At 34.9% G+C, this 19,861-nt stretch overlaps 1 protein-coding gene across 2 annotated transcripts in view; it reads left to right on the top strand.

The window, feature by feature from the left end:
* DAT (Sodium-dependent dopamine transporter) overlaps positions 1 to 19,861 on the top strand; it is a 102,035-nt gene that overhangs the window by 4,618 nt on the left and 77,556 nt on the right. Inside the window, exons 1-2 of one of the 2 annotated variants that reach the window (XM_074170845.1) lie at positions 7,891 to 8,024; positions 16,865 to 17,077. In XM_074170845.1, the coding sequence (XP_074026946.1) occupies positions 16,903 to 17,077 (175 nt within the window). In that variant the 5' untranslated portion in view covers positions 7,891 to 8,024; positions 16,865 to 16,902. Of the gene's footprint in view, positions 1 to 7,890; positions 8,025 to 16,864; positions 17,078 to 19,861 lie in introns of those variants that run through there. The other variant, XM_074170844.1, reaches the window with a different exon arrangement.

Here is a 19,861-nt window from a genome sequence, read left to right as displayed (position 1 = left end):
AACGGCCTGATTTCGACAATTGCGGAACTAGCCAAACGTCACACCCATGCTCAATACCTAAAGAGATGGGATGGAATCAAAGGATTCAGTCTTGACAGGATCACCCTGGGCGACCCTGGGAAGTTGGTGCCGAAAAAATATTTGGCGATGACCAGGAAAAACCTACGCTTAACAGTAGGATTTTTGCCTGGCCACTGTTAACTAAGGAAACACCTCCATAATATGGGATTCTATGCAGAATGTGTGAACAGGAAGATGAAACTGTCAGGCATTTCCTATGTGAGTGTCCGGAGTTATCGTCAGAGTGTATGTTCGGCGAATCTTGGCCTACAGCTGCCGATATAAGGGAGATCTGTCCACTTTCCTGGACGATGACCTAGGACGACAACTCCTCGGGAGGATGTACAATGGGTCACAAGTGGCCCAAGTGCTGTGAGTCTACACTCAGCCTACCTACTCTACAGTTACCAGATCTATGGATCGGAATATAAAATAACTATATAATAACACTCAGCCTCCCTACTCTACAGTTACCAGATCTACGGATCGGAATATAAAAATAGTTCGAATTTTTAACAACAATGTTGGAGTAAGATCCTTTACCTGCCAGATGTACCTAATTTCAGCAGCGGCGTTATTTTGGCAACAAAGTCTAATATGAACTTAAAAAACATAAGTGGACTTGACAGCTTTGAGTGGTCCTACACTCACCTTTCCTACTGTTCAGATACAGATACACAAGTCTCTAGTCTTTTTTTGAAGTTTCCAATTGTATGAGACCGAAAGTCACAGTACTTGATTATAATGTTTGGGTTCATTTTACGAGAAGCAGGGCGTAAAGAGGGAAGATTCGTGATTGGGAATGAACTGCTCCGTGAGGTGAAATTATTAATTGTTGAGAATGTTCTAAGCTTCTTCAGTAAGTAATCAGGTTAACGAGATATCAAAATGAATGTGTGTTGGTGAGTAGATGCAGGGTTTTAGGTTTCTCCACTTTCAACCATCCAGAATATGGTCATATTTCCGGATACCAAACGAGGAACGTAGACACCTATTCTGAATACGTTGTAGTCGAAGAGCATCTGATTGTCTTAAAGCAGGTCCATTCCTGGAGGTAGAAAATGTTCAGTACCACTCCTAATTTCACTCCAAAATTCAATTGAGGAAATTCAACTGGAATCTATAATTCTAAACATTTCTAAACGAATAACAACATGAAATAATATTTTAAGTTATTATCCTTTTTGTTCACCATTTATAAAAGTCATTCGTGTTTGGAAATACGATAAAAAGTAATCTGCTTCCTAAGCAGAATGTTCTCAGGTTTAACTTCTGATGCATTTTTCACGGAATTTTATAATTTCGATAAGTAGAGTAATTTTCTTTTCACACCTCCGCATCCGGCACACTTTTAAATTAAATTGTAGGATCATTTAAACTATAAAAACCAGCAAAGACGGAATGATTGAAGTGCTGTTATACATGGTGATCTCACATATAACTGTTCATAAATTTATGTACATATTCACATGGAAACGGCTGATATTTGAAAAGTTTTAGGTGATTTTTAATGTTTACACAGGGCGTTTCGTAAGTTTTGTCATTGATTTTTAGGGAGAGGATGATTTCTTTTGATATGTAATGCAGAATTTTCAAATTTTTCAGTTTTGAAGGTACGAAGTGTTGAAAGTCGCAGTTTAAAATGAACTTTTTTTTAGATATTCTGAAAACTACTTGAAATGAAATAGTTATTATGCCATTAACATTACTCATCCCATATATGAATGAATGTTATCAATTCAACCTAGTTGAGCCATATACAATTTTTTAAATTTCAATGAAAAATCAACTTTTGGATTTCTACAGAAAGCCGATTATCTTGTTTATACAAACGTTTGCAAAAATAATGCAAATAATCACTCATATTCAAAATTTTGAGGAACGGATAAAATTTCAGGAAATGTAAGAGAGATCAAAAGAATACAAAAACTATCATTGTTCATCGATATTTTACTTTCTATCTCATTTGAATAAAAAACTTTGAATCAGAATTACCTTCAGAACAGCAGCATGGCGAGTACCTCGACCATGAATAACCAAGTTTGTTATGCACAAGTCAGCGTTCATATGCACAAAAACGACACATTTCATTATATACAGGACATTCCAACGAAAACTTGACCCCCCCCTGTAAGTCAGAAACCGACGTGTAGTCGAAAATTTCAAAAGACACGTCAATTTGTATTTCTAGGGGGACTAATTCTGATATGGAAATCATACCCGAAACTTCACCCCTCTACGGTCAGCAACAATCCCCCCTAGTTTTTTCAATGGCATGGAGGTCGAGTGATACATCATTTGAAAGGTCTTTCATCTCATTATTACTTCAGTAATTTTTTTCAAAATTGGTTCATTCGTTATTGAGAAATCGAATGTTGAACGTTTTATTTAAGAAAAAACAGAAAATTCGCTGTCGCTCATTTTATTGAGGAAATCAACAAAAGTAATATTAATGGCAACACAATCAACGGATCAAGTGTTCAAAATGACCTCCATCTAATTCCATACAATAATACAGTCTACTTTCGAAAGCGTTCCTTACATTATTGAAGATGTCCGTAGTCAGAAATCGGCATTCCCGAACAATTCTCTGTCGCAGGTCTTCTAGATTTTTAGAATTTATTTAATTAGTAGTAGACGTTTTGAAATGGACGACACTGTTAGTTTTTTCTGCACTGGTATTTTTTGTTGAATCTAGTTGTCGCAGAACAAAAAATAGATACTTATGATGCACTGTTTGGAACCTTTGGTGTAGTAATGAATATTACTACAGGAAGATTAAAAAAAGTTTTAATCTTCCTCTTTGAAGATGATCACTTGGTGATCGAAACACGTGTCGAGGTGTTAAAAAATAACGATTTGGTGTTGGGAAAAAACTCCAGTAATATTCAAAAAGTAGATAGTTGGCCACTGTCACTTCACGAATTATTATTCAGTCATCCTTGCTCACTGTATTCCAACATGGTTTATTCTACTGAAGAAAGAATAGAAATTGTTGCGACCTATTATCGAAATAATGAATGTGCTAAAGCTGCTGTAAAAATGTGTAATCGAATCATCCAGACCACAACGTGAGACATCAATACGTTTAACAGTTAATGGATAAGTTTCGAACTTCAGGTTCTGTTCACAACAGAAAACATAAAGTATACCGTACTGTCAGAAATGACGGAGTTGAAGTTGCAGTTTTAGGACATGTACAAATGGATCATCGATAATCTATCAGACAAGTAGCTGGAGCGTCTGCTGTATCAGTGTTTTTCGGATTTTGAAAGCCTACAAATTCCATCCTTTCAAAATGAGACTAGTTCAGGAATTGAACGAAGATGATCCTGATCGTCGACTTCAGTCGACGTGTGGTGTTCAGCGAGAAATTGACCAATAACCCAAACCTATTATACGAAACATGTTTTTCAGACGAAAGTTCTTTCATGTTGAATGATGAAGTGAATACACATAATTGTTGTTACTGGAGAGATGTGAATCCTCATTTGGTGATGGAAACACATTCATAAACTCCACAAAAATTGAATGCCTGGGCCGGCATTCTTGGTAATCATGCATATTGTTGGACCATCCTTCATTGAAGGTTATCACAATGGAGACACATACTGAAATCTATTACTAGACTGTGTTATTCCTATGATTACACAAATTTTAGAAAATGATGACAATTTAGTAGAAAATGACATAACATTCCAATAAGATGGTGTACCCCCACATTTTGATGTTCGGGTAAGACAGTTTTTGGACGAACGTTTTCCAATGCATTGGATCGGCAGAAGGGGTCCGGTGGAATGGCCAGCTAGATCACCTGATCTTACACCGATGGACTTCTTTCTGTGGGGACACCTGAAGTCGAAAGTGTATTCTACTGAGCCTACAAATCTAGAAGACCTGCGACAGAAAATTGTTCGGGAATGCCGATTGCTGACTCCGGACATCTTGTATGATGTACGGAACGTTTTCGAGAGTAGAATGTATTATTGTATGGAACTAGGTGGAAGTCATTGTGAACAATTTATCCGTTGATTTTGTTTTCACTGATAATATTTGTTGTTGATTTTCTCATTAAAATGAACTACAGCAAATTTTCTGTTTTTTTCTTGAATAAAACGTTCAACATTTAATTTCTCAATAACGAATGAACCAATTTCGAAAAAAATTACAAATGTAATAGAGGGACAAAATACCTTTCAAACGATGTATCACTCGACACCCCACGCCATTGAAAAAAATTAGTCCTCCTAGAAATAAAAATTGTTGTGTTCTTTGAAATTTTTGATTACACGTCCGTTTCTGACTTACAGGGGGGGTCAAGTTTTCTTTGGGGCGTCCTGTATATGGCGGGTGCAGTCAACAAGCGTTCTCTTTTGAAAATTGGTCTACATCTTTATTGGTGCCCCAGATTGAATATTAATCTTATCAGTCCTTTCTGGGCGATGAAGACTCCAGAAAATTCCTTCGAACAACCCCAAGCCATTATGTTTTAACTGATGTGGAAGTATGCATTCGCATAATAAACATTTAACCAAACCAATCCAAACAATGTTTCACCTCTGGTGAGATTCTCACATGAAGTATTTCCTAGAAAATTCACTTCCTTCTTTGGATATTTTGATGTCATTCAAAGTGAATGAATTAGAACAGAAATCCCTTCTAACAAATGTTTTCATCAGTTCTGATTTGGATTCATTTAAAATCAGTTTGTTACATTGACACTAAATTAGTCAACAATTCATTCTCATCAATAACTTTTTGTTTTTCCCAGAAACAGTTATTGTAGTATCGTCAGCATACATAGTAATTGATGATTTGATATGTTTTTTGTTTACTTGTTAATAGTAAATAATTTCAATTTACTTTTATTGCTATTTTGCCGCATTGGGTCTAGAATTTCATTTCTGTTTTAATTTGAAACATGCTGTGTATTTCAAAAACTTTTCACATTCAAGAATTTGCCGCCCCCAGAAAACTGCCGAGGTTGCCTGCCCCTTGGGCCGGACCTGTACTAGTTGTATGTAGTATGGGTGACTACAGTCGATCTTCACCCAAAACTCTCCAAACATTAAACTGACTGAAAACGAACTGTTGTCTATATTCCTGGTACTAATAGAAGGGTTTTCATCCATATTTTTTTTTTTAATTAACACCCCCCTGGCATCAACCGGAGTTTATTTTGAAACAAAATTTTCGAATCAATCGAGTTACTACGTTTTATATTGATATTTTAGATTTAATTATGAATGTTAGAATTATGTTGTATATTTTTTCATTGAGTGTAACTGAAAGGATTGTTATATCGGTTGGAAACGAAACATTCGAGGAAAGCAAATTATTTACATCCATATCTTGAAGAATGACTTTCCTAAGGGCTAGTTTATTAGGTTCAGTTTTGTTTCTAGATTGGATTTATTATAATAATAATAACAAAAGTATTCATAATAGTACTACGGCATATCATAATCTTTCTACTATTTGTCAAAATTTTATCCAATAATGAAAAACACATTTTAACAAATTTTAGCATTTTTAAACATATATTTGAAATTTCGAAGGGAAAAAAAACAGCTTTCTAAAAAATTTCTAAAATCATGACAAAAATTCATTGAAATTTTGGAAATTTTATGTTCCCACCGTTGACTTTTTATTTCTAACACCTATCTATTTATATCTAATACTACATGCTACTACATTAGTAGGGATAATAAAAAAGTGGCCAGTAATCAAAATATGTATAAAATAACTGTTAGTTATTCATTTCTGAACCAAATAAAAACAAATCTTGATTGAAAACAAGTATAAAGTAATCACTTTTAGTTTTTGAATCTGTGAATCATTTTTAGACAATGATTATCCAAACCTCGATATATTAAATAAAGGCTAGAGTGAGCAGATCAAGTAAAGAAGCTTTTGATGAAAATTTTGCAAGTTTCATAGTGGAAAATTACCTTCAAAAGTGGAAAAACATGATAGCTTGATCTCTACAGCATCAAATAGAAAAAATAGGAAGCATTGAAAATATAATTGCATTCCGTCCATTCAAAGGACGTATCGCTTGATGCCTAATCCTTATTTACACACATCGGAAAAGTCTATGGATATTTTTATAACATACTAAATATCATAAAAATAAATGCATGAGGTCGTTTAATTTCGATTAAATTGGTACACTCGACCACCAGGTAGATTTCTATGGGTTGAACAATGCCTGCAAAAACGGTAACTAATCTTTTATCAAGTTTTTTACAAACTGTAGGTTTTCAGCTAAAATGAATAATCTGAAAGTGTCGAGTTTGTACATTTTATGCAGTTCTTGCTCAGCAATTAAACTGGAAATATTGTGCTTTAACATGGAATGCCATTACTTACCATTGGCTGAGATGAATAGAGCTGTAGGGCTTCTTCAAGGTGGCATGCGACAAAATGATGTAGCTCTTCGTTTGGGGGTCTCCCAAAGTGTTATCAGTCGATTGTGGCGGCGTTTCCGTGAAACTGGCAGTCCAGCCGAACAACATCCAGGGCGAGGACGCGCTACAACTGCAGTTCAAGACCGATTTTTGGTCTTAACCGCAAGAAGACAACCGACAATCACAGCACCTGAGTTGGTTAACGTGTTGCAGCAGACGCACCAGGTAACCATTGGTCGTGATACTGTCAGAAATCGACTGCATGAAGCAGATCTCCACAACAGAAGGCCACTTAGATGTCCACCTTTGTCGAGAGGCAATCGCGGTAGAAGATTAGAGTGGTGTCAAGAACATCAAAACTGGGATGCAAATGATTGGGCCACAGTTTTGTTTACAGACGAATCCAGATTTGGATTTCATCCAGATTCTCGTCGAGTAAGACCATGGAGACGACCTGGAAATAATGAACGTTTGAGACACGTCCAGGAAGTCCACACATACAGAGGTGGTACAGTAATGCTATGGGGCAGAATCATGATCGGCGGCAGAACCGATCTCGTTTTTCCAAATCGCTCCCTCACAGCTCGACAGTACCTCGACACCATTCTTCTACCTATCGTCCGTCCGTTTGCTGGTGCTGTTGGTGAAAACTTTCACCTAATGCACGATAATGCTCGTCCACATGTCGCGCGTCTAGTGACTGACTGGCTCACCAACGAAGGAGTTGATGTATTGCCATGGCCAGCACAATCACCGGACCTGAATCCCATCGAGCATGTGTGGGACATGCTTCAACGAAAAATTACTCCGCATATGGGGAACATTCACACAACGTTTCAATTGAGAGAGGTTTTAATCGCTGAATGGGCAAATGTACCTCAACAAGACATTGACAATCTCATTTTGTCGATGCACGATAGATGTAGGGCCGTAATAAATCAGCGTGGAGGCTATAGTTTGTACTGATTCCAATTTTCTTTATATTATAATGTTTTTCGGGATGCCAAAGAAGAGCCATATTTTTTTTTAGTTTTGCTTATATGCGCACTCAGTATTTTTGACCATTTAATAAATTTTGTTGTAAGTTACATTCGTTTGATAATCACCCGTCAACTTTTTTTTCCCTGAAACAATCTAAAAAAATTATTGCCTTTTTCAAAAATATCCCTAGAATTTTCCAATGTGTGTATATATCAAGAGTTGAATCTCATCCCGCCAAAGTGGTAGAGGTGAATATTGATAATATGCGCAAATATTCACCCTGAAAATGAAAATCTACATTTCGGGTCGATTTTTCATTGAACGACAACTATTTGAGAAATCCGTCTTATTTAATTTCAATTTTCATTATCCTACCCTGTAGTAAAGAGCTCACTGAAGTTGCTAACGTACTGGCTTGCTAACGTACTGGCCAATGCTTAAATATTCCACATATCCGTACATACACATCGCATGAGTGACATTCTATTTCTTGAATTGACGGAATTATGGGGAATGGAACTCAACCTCAATCATCTACGGACCATTGAAGGGTCTCTGCCTTACAATAATTCAGTAAGTAGAGAAATATTCTTTTCCGAAAATTCACGAGTTCATTATTATTATTATTAATAATGTTACTCTCTATTTCAGTAATATCAGAATGAAATGGTATTATAAAAGTCAATATAAAAGTACAGCACTCACAAATAATTTATCTATTGTGTATCTTAAGAACTTTACATAAATTCATCAAACACTAACACAATTGAGTCAAGTTGTAATAATACAAAATAAAACAGAAACACTTTCAGAAATTGTATGAATAAATTGAATAATAGTAATAATAATAAATTGAAAGTGATTATTGGGACATAAATATGTAGATACCTACTTATACATATGAATGAAATATTGATATCAAGCAATTTATAATATGATAGATATGTGTAAAAAGTATTGGTATCTGTGCATCTGATAATAGAATACAGTCAGGGCCGTCGTGGGATGGGGGGGATGGGGGAGCCCCCTGCTTTTTCGACTTGGGAAAAAGTTGGGAAATTTTGGGCCATGAAGATAGAAAAAATAATAATAAAAAAATAAATAAAAATTAAAAAAATTAAAATGAGAGAAAATAAAAGCAGAGGTAATAAGAAAAGGGAAAGAACCAGGAGAAGGTTGGGATTTCCCAACATGCATAACTTGAAATAAATTCTGAGTTGTTTGAAATCTTTAAGAAAGTTTAATTTCTCCCAAGTAAGAGAACAGTCCACAAATTTTGAAGTGACAATTTTACAAAATTCTCAACTTTTCGCTGTTCTTCCAACTTGGAAAAGTTGGGAAATTTCGGGCCGCGAAGATATAAAAAATAATAGTAGAAAACAATAAGCACAATATTATTTAAGTGTTGTTTCCTTTCATTTGTATTGAATATTCCTATACATTGTGGATATGGTGGAAAACCAAGGACCTTGGTCCAAAGTAGAATAATTTTCATTATTATTTTTATAATCACCAAAATTTATTTTTCTTTGTGCATACCCTAACGGGCATAATCATTCAGCCAATCTTTGGATAGCTAGTAACTAATCCCTCGGCTTTCATTTCTTCGAAAGTTGGGAAATTTTGCTGGTGGAGTTGGGAAAATTTGGATTCCCTCCCCCCCTGGTTTTTCTTTTCGCTACGGCCCTGAATACAGTAAAATATAGTTAGTTATATATAGGTATCAATAACTGCATAACAAGGCAACGTATACAAATTTGAAATGCAGTAGATTTTATTGTACCTATTATGTGATGGATATGGACTCTTGAAATGATAAATATCATTTTTAGCTTTTTCTCGAACACTACTTTGGGCAAATTTTTTTACTCTCCAGAAAAAATGTATTCATTCGACCAACTAATTGTTCTATAAAGGTAATATATTGTTAATTTCTTGTGTATTGTAATCGTAGCTTAATATAATATGGTTGGTTTTATGATATTATCTGTTTCTGTTTTTTTCCGTTAATCAGCTGTGGCTCCCCATACGAACGACAACTCTCAGAAGTTGACAAACTTGTACAAGCTAAGGACTAACGAGGTCTTACCTTTTAACGTGTGATTCCTAACACGACACATCTTCTGAAAAATTCTTGCCTGTACTTGTGTAATTTTGTATTCATATCGACTCTGCTGGATAATCCTTTTTTGTGTTGCATCAGTGTCATACATCTCCTTCGCAGAATTTCTAGTCAGTTTCAGATCAAAATACCGTATTTCAGGTGACTTTCAACAAGTCCATAATATACAATTCTCAATTGGTTTTGTAGTAACAAGTCAACTTTGTATCGAAATTTGTAGAGCACCTACAAACTATCTAGTGGACATTTTTTGAAAGGTGGTTTTGTAAAAAAATACATTGAAAGTAACACAAAGGGTGGCTGAATGAAAACAAAACAAAGCCGATGTTATGAACTGCGAAAATATTTTAGAATAACGTAGGTTTTTTTGACTCAGCCACTCCACGGGCAAAGGTGAGTACCATTTCAAAATATTGAAGGGATTATATCTTTAGGAGTGATTAATTTTTGGGAAAGAAAGTTTTTGGCTTTCTCTTACTCCATCTTGATACAAAAGAAAAAGTGGGAATCTTCCAAAGAAAGGAAGGAAGCAATCAATTTTAAAAGTAGTAACTCTATACATAGATGTGTGGATTATGCAAAGAAGTAACTTTCAGACACAAACCGGAAAAAAATGCTCTCCGGAAACACCTACTTTCATATAAACATTGAATTACACGAAAGAAAAATTATTTCGAAACAAATACTTCTGGCTGGGATTTAATCAAATAAGTTAATGAATGTCATTACAATGTCATCGATGACATAAGTAGATCAAACTCTTTTCAAAATATTTCAATGGTATTGGAAATCAAGTGAAATATAGTTCCAAAGCCACCGAATTTCTTTTTATACTTTTGACTTTTCGTTTAATATATTTGGGCTTCAAAACCCTGAAAAAGATTCCTTCTTTAATCCAAAATCGACGGGTCTCTGTCTTTTTCTACTGTACTGCTACTCGTACTGCTCGATACCGGTTCTGTTTCTTTTGCCACCCTGTATACATAAAAACAGAATGAAAATAGAATAATATTCATTTTGGTTAATAAATGTGCTACATCTAAATGTGGAATGTCACCCCTTTCGGAATGCATCTGCTGATTAAAAATAATTCTACAAAATGTGATTTCATTGTTTCCTTTCACATGAATATTGAATTATTATTATCCCTTCACAATTTTCTTTCTCCAGCAGAATAGTTCAGAACACTCCAATTTCAAGTGGACGTACGGTAGTTCACTATGATATCGTTAAAAAATATGAAAGCTGCAAGGTTGAAATTGATTTGCCATTCTTGAAGTATCCATAAAAATTACCGATGAAAGAATATTTTATGAGTTCCCTTTATGACCCTGGTTGTAATAATGGGAATTTGATGGTGTAGAGCTTGGATCATTCCTTATGTTTTATAAGTGTGATTTCGATAATATGGCTCACATGATAAACTGACCTTTAATACAGTTCCAAACTTTTTTATGAAGTAATAACTTACGAAAGTCTGGTGCACCGTGCATAAATCATATTTTACTTGTTGCTTAGCAGAATGACCTGAAATTCTAAGGCTTTGTTTCATAGTTAGATCTAACAAGTGACGATTTTTTTAACTTATTAGTTTTTAGATCGTTAGCATAAATTAAAAAGAGAAGTGGTACCAGTATGAATCCCCGAGGAACACCCTGTTTTATTATTATTGATTGACTTTTCACGCCTTGTAAAATGACTTGTTTTTTCCTATTTTGAAGATATGTCTTTATCACATCTTGAGCAATTTCCCGCACCCGGGAAATTCATTTCAAAATTCTATTCATTTTCAAAATTAAGAAACTCGTGATCTACACAATCGAACGCTTTTGAGACATCAATGAATAAATTGCAGATTTGAAATTTGTAGAGAAGTTATTTAATGCTTATTGAAATCATATAGCGCTGTTTCAGTACTTTGATTATTTATAAAACCATGCTGATTGGATAAGAGAGGGTGACTTGCTGTTAAGAATGATATCAGTTGATTGGGCAACATCTTCTGAATAAGCTCTCTCATTTTTCCTCATAAATATCGTGCTAACTATAATACGTCCTTTAAAAAAATATAAATTTGAGTAGTTTCATTCTGATTCTTCTGCCACCGCAGGGGGAAGTCACGCATTCATCTGAATAAGGTTCGTCCATTATCGTTTTCCCAATATATCGTAAATAACTTCTGAATATTCCTCTGTTAAAATGTAAAAGACAATAGCTTCATTATTTATATGTGCTCCATATAATTATCAATCAAATCATTTTATTGCTATTTTGTTAGCTTTTTGGCACGTCCGTCAAAAATGTATTTGAATAACCATGAATTTGCTTCATAAACAACATTTCTGTTATTAGCCGAGTTATATTAGGTACCTTTTGGATAATGCATATTTGTAAATCATGCAGTCGGACCATACTAACACGGCCAGTGTTGCCAGATCTTTTTCATACTTGGCAGCAGAGTTTGTGACAAAAAAATTAGTAAACTGATACAAAAAACAGTAGAAAATATAGTTTATACTTTATACATGGTGATTTCCACTATTTACAGTCATTTAATAATTATTTTAGAAAGTAAACTGAGTCAATACGCGCATCGCCCGCTTTTAGCGCTATTTTCGCCTCTAAATTAAAATTATAAATATCGGTGATAGAGTTTCGGGAGGTGGCACTTTTTTTTTAAGAATGTTCCTTCTCTTTAAGGATCTTTTTTCAAATTTCGGACGTCTTCAATATTTCCCAAGATATTTGTAAAATACCAAATCCTCTCTTTTTCTATCAAATTGTTAATAACTTTTGCAATTTTTTCGAGCCCCTCTGGAAATTTTTCAAAAAGTTGCTAGAGGTCATTTCGAATCGAATGAACTCTGGATCATAATTTTCGGTGGCCTTGGACAGAAGCCAAAATAAAAGATCTTGTGACCCAGACAGTCAATCAATGGAGTTACATCACGATTTTCCTCATACATTAGATAATAGTTTCTATTGACTTTTACCGAATAAGTTTTGCAGAATATTGAGAATATTTTGAAACGTTCACACAAACGATGATTAGAGGTAAATACTAATTGTGTTCCTTGTCGAAACTCTACTCTCTACTTTTTGACATTGATTGAAAAACGAACTAGTCATTATCAAATATATAATATAAAATCCCCTCTTTTCCACAGTGCATTTGTTGATTTCGTATGATGACTCGAGTCTATTATAACTACTGTTTTTTTCAATGTCAATGGCAACTATGCCGAAAACTATGGCAATTAGTTCAATGACCATCTTATAACACAGTGAGCCACTACCGATCATCACGGCTATACAACGTAACACAATATACTGAATAGATTCAATATTCAACAGTCTCACAAAAAGATCTGCTCGAAGGAGGATTCGAACTCTTGATCTTAGGATCGTGAGTCTGGTACAACTGCACTAAATATTCAATTCCTTCGTTATTAACTAATATAGTTGTAGAATTCCAGATAATTCTAATTGAAAAATAATTATTCCAATTATCCAGCCACCAGAAGATTCGAAGGTGACAAATGATAGCGACACCTAATTGGAAAAATTCATCCATCGACGAGTAGGTCATGATACTCATTGATAGCTCGTCATAACTTGAAAAGTATACTTGATCAGGAAATAAATTTAGCACTTCAATGCCAATCGAAATTTCAATAACGACCATTCATGACACATGTCCATTGCAGCTGCGTCGAACCCTTTGTTAACAACAAGAACCCTTGAAAATATCCAATGCTGTCGGTTACTCACTGAGTTCATTAGTTCAGCCTCAAATTCGCAATTGAGTGGTATCGTACTCTATCCGTAATTGAGATTGTGAAATGCTTTCTCATCTACAGGGATAAATACTGAGCTTCATTAGTTGAAGTGTCAATGCCACCGTACAGTAAAAATTCATTAGATTCAAGAGTGATAGAAAAAGTGAAAAATTAACAGGGTTTTCTACTCCATCCCCTCTTCAACACAGATCAAACTATCAATTTTTTACAAAGGGAAGAAGTTTTTTAATCATCTTCCTTTATCGATTAGAGAACTTGAAAGCAAGCTGCTTGAAAAAGTATGCTACAACACAAATGAATTCCTTGAGGATGATCTTCAAGATATTGCATTTTGAATATGACAGAATCTTATTTTTTGATTGTATCATATATATTTGATCAAATATTCCAATTTTTCAATTCACATCTCAATGTATTACCGTCAAATACGTACCTCAACTGTATTGCCATTTGCTTGCAAATGAACCCAATCTAGTGTTAGTATATACTAGCTAGTACCAGGGTGGTCTAGAGATGCCAGTAGTTGTTTGAAAAATATTACTGTATTATAAATTGCACAATCTATAAGGCATTTGTTTTAAGTTCAGAGATGAAGGTAGTTATTTGAAAAATATCACTGTATCAGATAATTGGGTTAGATTAGGTCCAAAGTGAGTGGGTCCATTCGTTCCTCCCCCGCAACCCGCAAGGGTTTATTGTGGCTAACACCTATTCACACTCGACCAAATAAACCCAGCTTCTTAGCGACGCCGATTAGTGAGTGATCTTTCAGGTCAGATGGTAAGAGTACGGTTCTGCTGAACTCTAAAAACCTGATTCGGTCCCTAGCGGGGCAGGCACAAAGTATGTGCTCCGCTGTTTCATCATTTCCCAAACAGAGGACTATCTTCCAACAGTTCGAGTCTCAGCATATGATGATTCAAATGACAGTGACCTGTAAGAAGGCCTGTTAGACATCGTAGTTCATCCCTACTGTAGTCCAAGAACTGTTTAGTATCAAGCTTCGAAAGGTGAATAAATGACGCCTTCGAGTGAGCCAATTCTGGAAGATTCTGCCAGAAGTCCATAAATCTTCTTCTTGCCATGTTCAATCTTTGTTTGGCTAAGCCTAAAGCCATGCCTATGACAGGTTCTGATCCGATGAACTTGCTTGCACCACCTTCCTTTGCAAGGGAATCAGCAGCCTCATTGCTTTCCAGGCCAGGATGGCCAGGAATCGAGACCAGAGTCGCATATGGTACTAGGAAGGTTGTCTGCCTGGGTCTACGAGTGAAAATAACTGCACCAAAACCGGAAGGTGTTTTTGATCCATCTGTGAAACAACATCTATCTGCTCTTAATATTTCCTTCTTTGGAGGATATTACAAGCTACCCTTCCCGACGTGATCTTGCCAAGATCATTAGATACTACACAATGTTTTAAGTTTGAAGACAATGCGTTGTTTAGTATTTATTTGGAAACGCGAGCTATCAGACCTAGTAGGCAATTCAAAAAGTGTTAACTTGCGCTTGAGAAAGCTATTGTATAGCGAAACACGTGTCGCGGTTTTCGTAAAACCTTTTTTTAGTGAAAATCTTACAATAAACTGTATTAATTAGTTCAAGGAAAAAATGTTGTTTCATGAAAATAATGCACCAGCTCACAAATCCATTATCGTAATGACCAAAATTAACGAATTGAAGTTTCAATTGCTACCTCATGCACCCTATTCGCCAGATTTAGCCCTCTCGGATAATTTTCTGTTCCTAAAGTTGAAAAAAATGGCTCAGTGGTCAAAGTTTTTCCAACGATGATGAAGTGATGTCGGCAGTTAAAGCCCATTTTGAGGAGCAAGACAGTTCTTATCATAAAAACGGTATCGAACTTATTGAACGTCGCTGGGAAAAATGTATAGATCTGCAAAGAGATTATATTTGTGTTTTCTTTGTTGGGTCCGGTACTTCTGGGATCACCCTCGTATATACTAAATAATTATTTTTTTTAATTATATAATCGTAGTTAGCTTCATGAATAGAGTTGTGTATTATTCGACAATAAAGCATTATTGGTTGATTGATGAGGATAAAAACTGTGAGCAAGGGTCAACTCAAAAAACATACTTTTGTTTATTAAATGTGGTCGTTGTTATTTTCATACTATCTTTCAGGTGGCTTATACATCGACTCAATTCATTACTGCTTTACCACGGCACTTTTTACATTTTCTCGTCTTTTTTCTGACATTTCTTATATATTCGAACACCCATCTACCTTCTTCGCGTTTACTTTTTATGTGGTGGTAGGTAGTGAAGGTGACTTTTTTATATTTCCACCTATCGACTTCATTCCTCGAGTACTTCTATATATCGTGTTTCTAATTTAATTTTAGTTATATTTTCTATAATTTTTATAAAGCTCATTTCTCACAGCTGGCATTTTCTTCTTTTTTCTCTATCTTTGTCCATATTAGTTTCATAGGAATGAACGTTTGATATTATTAAATAACTTGTTGATTTTTTTATCTCTTTCATCACATTAATAGTATGGAGCTTAGGCTCCTAGGCATTCAACTATTCTCAATGTTGTGATTATAGCTCATTTTCATCAAGTGCTAACATTCCTCTCCCCCAATATCTTTGTTTTGATCTTCTCCTTTCACATTTATCTTTTACAGAACTTTCCATCCTCAGCTACCATTATCATGTCTTCTACATAACATAATTTTGAAACGTCAATATTTTTCATTTTCCAATATCCCACCTTACATTATTTTTCCCTCTTCTTATTATCGATACATCCAATACTGTCATAAACAGTAGAGTAGTTAAAGATGCAAATATGTCTTACTCCCAAAAGTCACAAATGTTTTCGATGTTCCTTTTTTGAAGTAGTTTTCCTATACAAACTTTGTATACATTTTATCAATGTTATTGATTCTTCTTTCTTTTCTTCATATGTCATCTCGATTTATTTAGTCAAAAGTCATTTCCAGTTTTATAAAACCCAAATAAGTTTTTGGCCACTGATCTTATCAGCAAATGGCGTCGATAACCCATTTGCTTGATTGAAAACCAAAATGTGATTTTTTCAGTCATTTGTAGCCTTTCTTTTATTTTTTACAGGATTAACATATTAGATCTTACTCTACCTATTGACTGATATTCTGAACGCAATAAATTAAAAAATGATATAGCTTCTTAAATAACTAACGATGCATAACACCGACATCTGCGAGCAGGAAACAACTCTTGTTCGTCATTCTCACGTGTGGTGTACTATAAGGTTAGGTATTTGTCCACTTGAGAATGAATCATTATATTTAATTTATGTCATTCTAGATGAGACTAGTAGAAATAGTGAATGCGATAGGTTTTTTCATCTGCCTCAAACTGTCGATATGTCACCACTAGTCTTTCTTCTCTTGTTCATCATTCTTACGAGTGCCACTCTGCCCATTTGAAATATCTACTACTTTTATCATCATTCTCATTTGGACAAATTCTCATTTTCAGTGTTCACGGCACACTCCATCACCTGCCGTTAGACAACGATGTCCTTTAAAAAGGGCCTAAATAGTCCTCGAGGTCCACCAGAAGTTCTCCTGACCACAGACGACCGGGAAACATGGGGAAAAAAGGTAGACTTCTTACTGTCGGTCATCGGGTTTGCTGTCGACCTGGCGAATGTATGGAGGTTTCCCTATTTGTGCTACAAAAATGGTGGAGGTAAGTCGTTTTTTATTAGAACTACTCACTTTATAGGTTAAAATCAGGAATTCAACCGATATACAAAGTATCGGTTAGCTATTATATGAAAAAATACTATAATATTTTCAAAGTACAGAGACACATTTAAAGAAAATAGTGGAAAAAACGATCTGGGTTCGAAAGATTTTGAAAATGTGTATCTTCAGAAAAATATATGTGAATTAGATTTTGAACAAAATCAGAAATGCTACCGCTGTTTGTATTAAACTCCATACTGAATTTCAATGTTAATGTATTTTATGAAACTACAGATATTCGATCGGATACCAAATTTCCCAATTTTTTTCTTTCATTGCCACTTACAATCAGTAACTTTTACAAATCTTTGAAAAAACTATAGGTTACTTTTTTCAATCTTATAAATGTTCAAAATTTTAAATAAGTAGTCACAAAGTTTCAAACATTGAAAAGAACTGGCCGATACTCGATGAAAATCAATATTAAAACTATAAATTGATAGATGTAGTACGTGGTAGGAGATCATAATGAAAAGAGAAATGAAAATTTCTATGTTTATTGTATTAGTTTGAGAATGTCCATATAAGACGAAACTGCAGAAACGTTAGTTACAATTAAAAGTGGTAAAAAACATAAAAATTTCCATTTCTCTTTTCAATATACAAACTCATTGTTTGTTTGAAGGTGGTTGACAATGTTTCGTGGTGTATTTCATCAGTTCGGACTTCCATTGTCTAATATAATATAACTTGACTTGAAATCCCTAAAAAAATAAAAGATTAACCGAAAATAACAATTTTATTAAAACAAAAAACTGAAACTACGAGGAAATAACATACAAACTACAACCAGAAAATAAAAAATTGAAATATTAATAAAAGCTGAAAATTAAAAATATTATTAACAAAAATGAAGATGAAAAAATAAAAATTGAAAGATTCCAAACCAAGTCCCGACGTTTCGATTGTTAGTATCCACAATCGTCTTCGGGTGATAACTGGTTGTAGCTTATATGTTATATCCTTCTAATTTCAGTTTTTTGTTTTAATAAAATTGTTATTTTCGGTTAATCTTTTATTTTTTTCAGGGATTTCAAATCAATTTATATTATATTAGACAATGGAAGTCCGAACTGATGAAATACATTAAAACTCATTACCTAATACAGTTTATTGTATGATTGTGTGAAATCATACAAGTTTTTACACTTGGATTGATTGAATTTACGAAGAAATAAACAGACCAATAATGTCAACTTCCTGTTCGAAACAGGATATTGTTCTAAATTGATAAAATTCAATGTGTGATCATAAAATTGTGAAAGAATTCAAAAGAAAACAATAATTTTGATAGGTTACAAATGAAAAGGACAAAACACAATCACTGCAGCAAAATCCTTAGGGTGCTCCAAGAAAGTAGCGATTTATATGGATCTTAGTCACTTGAGATTAAATTCATTTGGTGAAACGTTCTCAGGGAGTGTATTCCACATAAATGCAGTTCTCCAAATGAAAGAATTCTTGAACAGTGAAGTTCGAGGTGTACTGAGTTGAACCTCAAAATGATGAGTATCCAAAGTAACAAGCGATATCAGAGTTCAATTTCATGGAAGTCTGGTGAAAATGTTTCCACATATTGATACCATTAATTACGACACCGTGTTAATTACTTCTTGTTGACCGTATATAGGGTCTTACAATAGGGACTTCTGAACTTTGACAATTGATAACGGCTATCTTATTGAAGCTACATCTGCCAAATTAGTTGTCATTTATTCAATCTGCTTTGCCAAATCACCATGGACGTATGTAGCATACAACAACACGCGCCAGTATTAAAAATATTTCATCAAAATGGGTGTTCTCGTCCAGCAACGTATCGCGTACTTCACCCATTTTACGATCGCCATAATCGTCCTAGCAAGAGGACTATTCGCAATGTGGTGGATAAATTTGAGTCCACTTGTTAGGTAAACGATTGACAAACACCCGTACGTCGACGAAACACTAGATTTGCGAAATACATCGCCCCTGTCTGTGAGAGTGTACAGGAGAATCTGAGGCAGACGATTTAGAGTCTCTTATAAGAACTGAGCCTTTCGCAGACCACAGTTTGGCGAATTTTGCGTCGTAACTTGGGCCTGTACCCAAACAAAATTCAACTGACTCAGGAACTGAAGGTAAACGACCATAAAAAACTGCGTGTGCTTGCTGAATGGACTCTGAATCAGTTGGCAACTGACCCTAATCTCCATCAAAAAATCATCTTCGACGATGAGGCCCATTTCTGGAAGAATGGGTACGTGAACAAACAAAATTGTCTTATTTGGGACGATATCAATCCACATGAGATCCAAGACCGTCTAATGCATCCTGAAAAGTTAAGTGTGAATTTTGGGCTGACGGTGTCATTAGTCCATATTTCTTCGAAAATGACGTTGGCCAGGTCATCACTGTCAATGGCGATCACTATAGGTCGATGATGATCAACTTCTTTTGGCCTGAATTGGATGATCTGTATACCAACAACATGTAGTTTCAACAGGACAGCGCTACGTGCTACATTGATATTTTGCACGAGTGATTTCAGGACATGGTCATCTCACGTGGAGGTGATGTGAACTGGCCACCGAGATCGTGCGATTTGACCTCGTTAGACTTTTTCTTATGGGATTTTCATATGTTGCATGTGTATGCAAATAAGCCACATACCACAGCGATCCTCAAAGCCAACATAACCCATGACATCGGTCAAATTCAGCCTGGTTGGAGGGAAGAGTATTAT

The sequence above is a fragment of the Leptinotarsa decemlineata genome, unplaced genomic scaffold (genome assembly GCF_025532065.1).
Source record: "Leptinotarsa decemlineata unplaced genomic scaffold, Ldec_3_MD MMD2_tig00000008_RagTag_RagTag, whole genome shotgun sequence".
Taxonomy (NCBI): Eukaryota; Metazoa; Arthropoda; class Insecta; order Coleoptera; family Chrysomelidae; genus Leptinotarsa; species Leptinotarsa decemlineata.
Note: the sequence above shows the minus strand (reverse complement) of the source record. Positions and strands in the feature narration are given on the sequence as shown.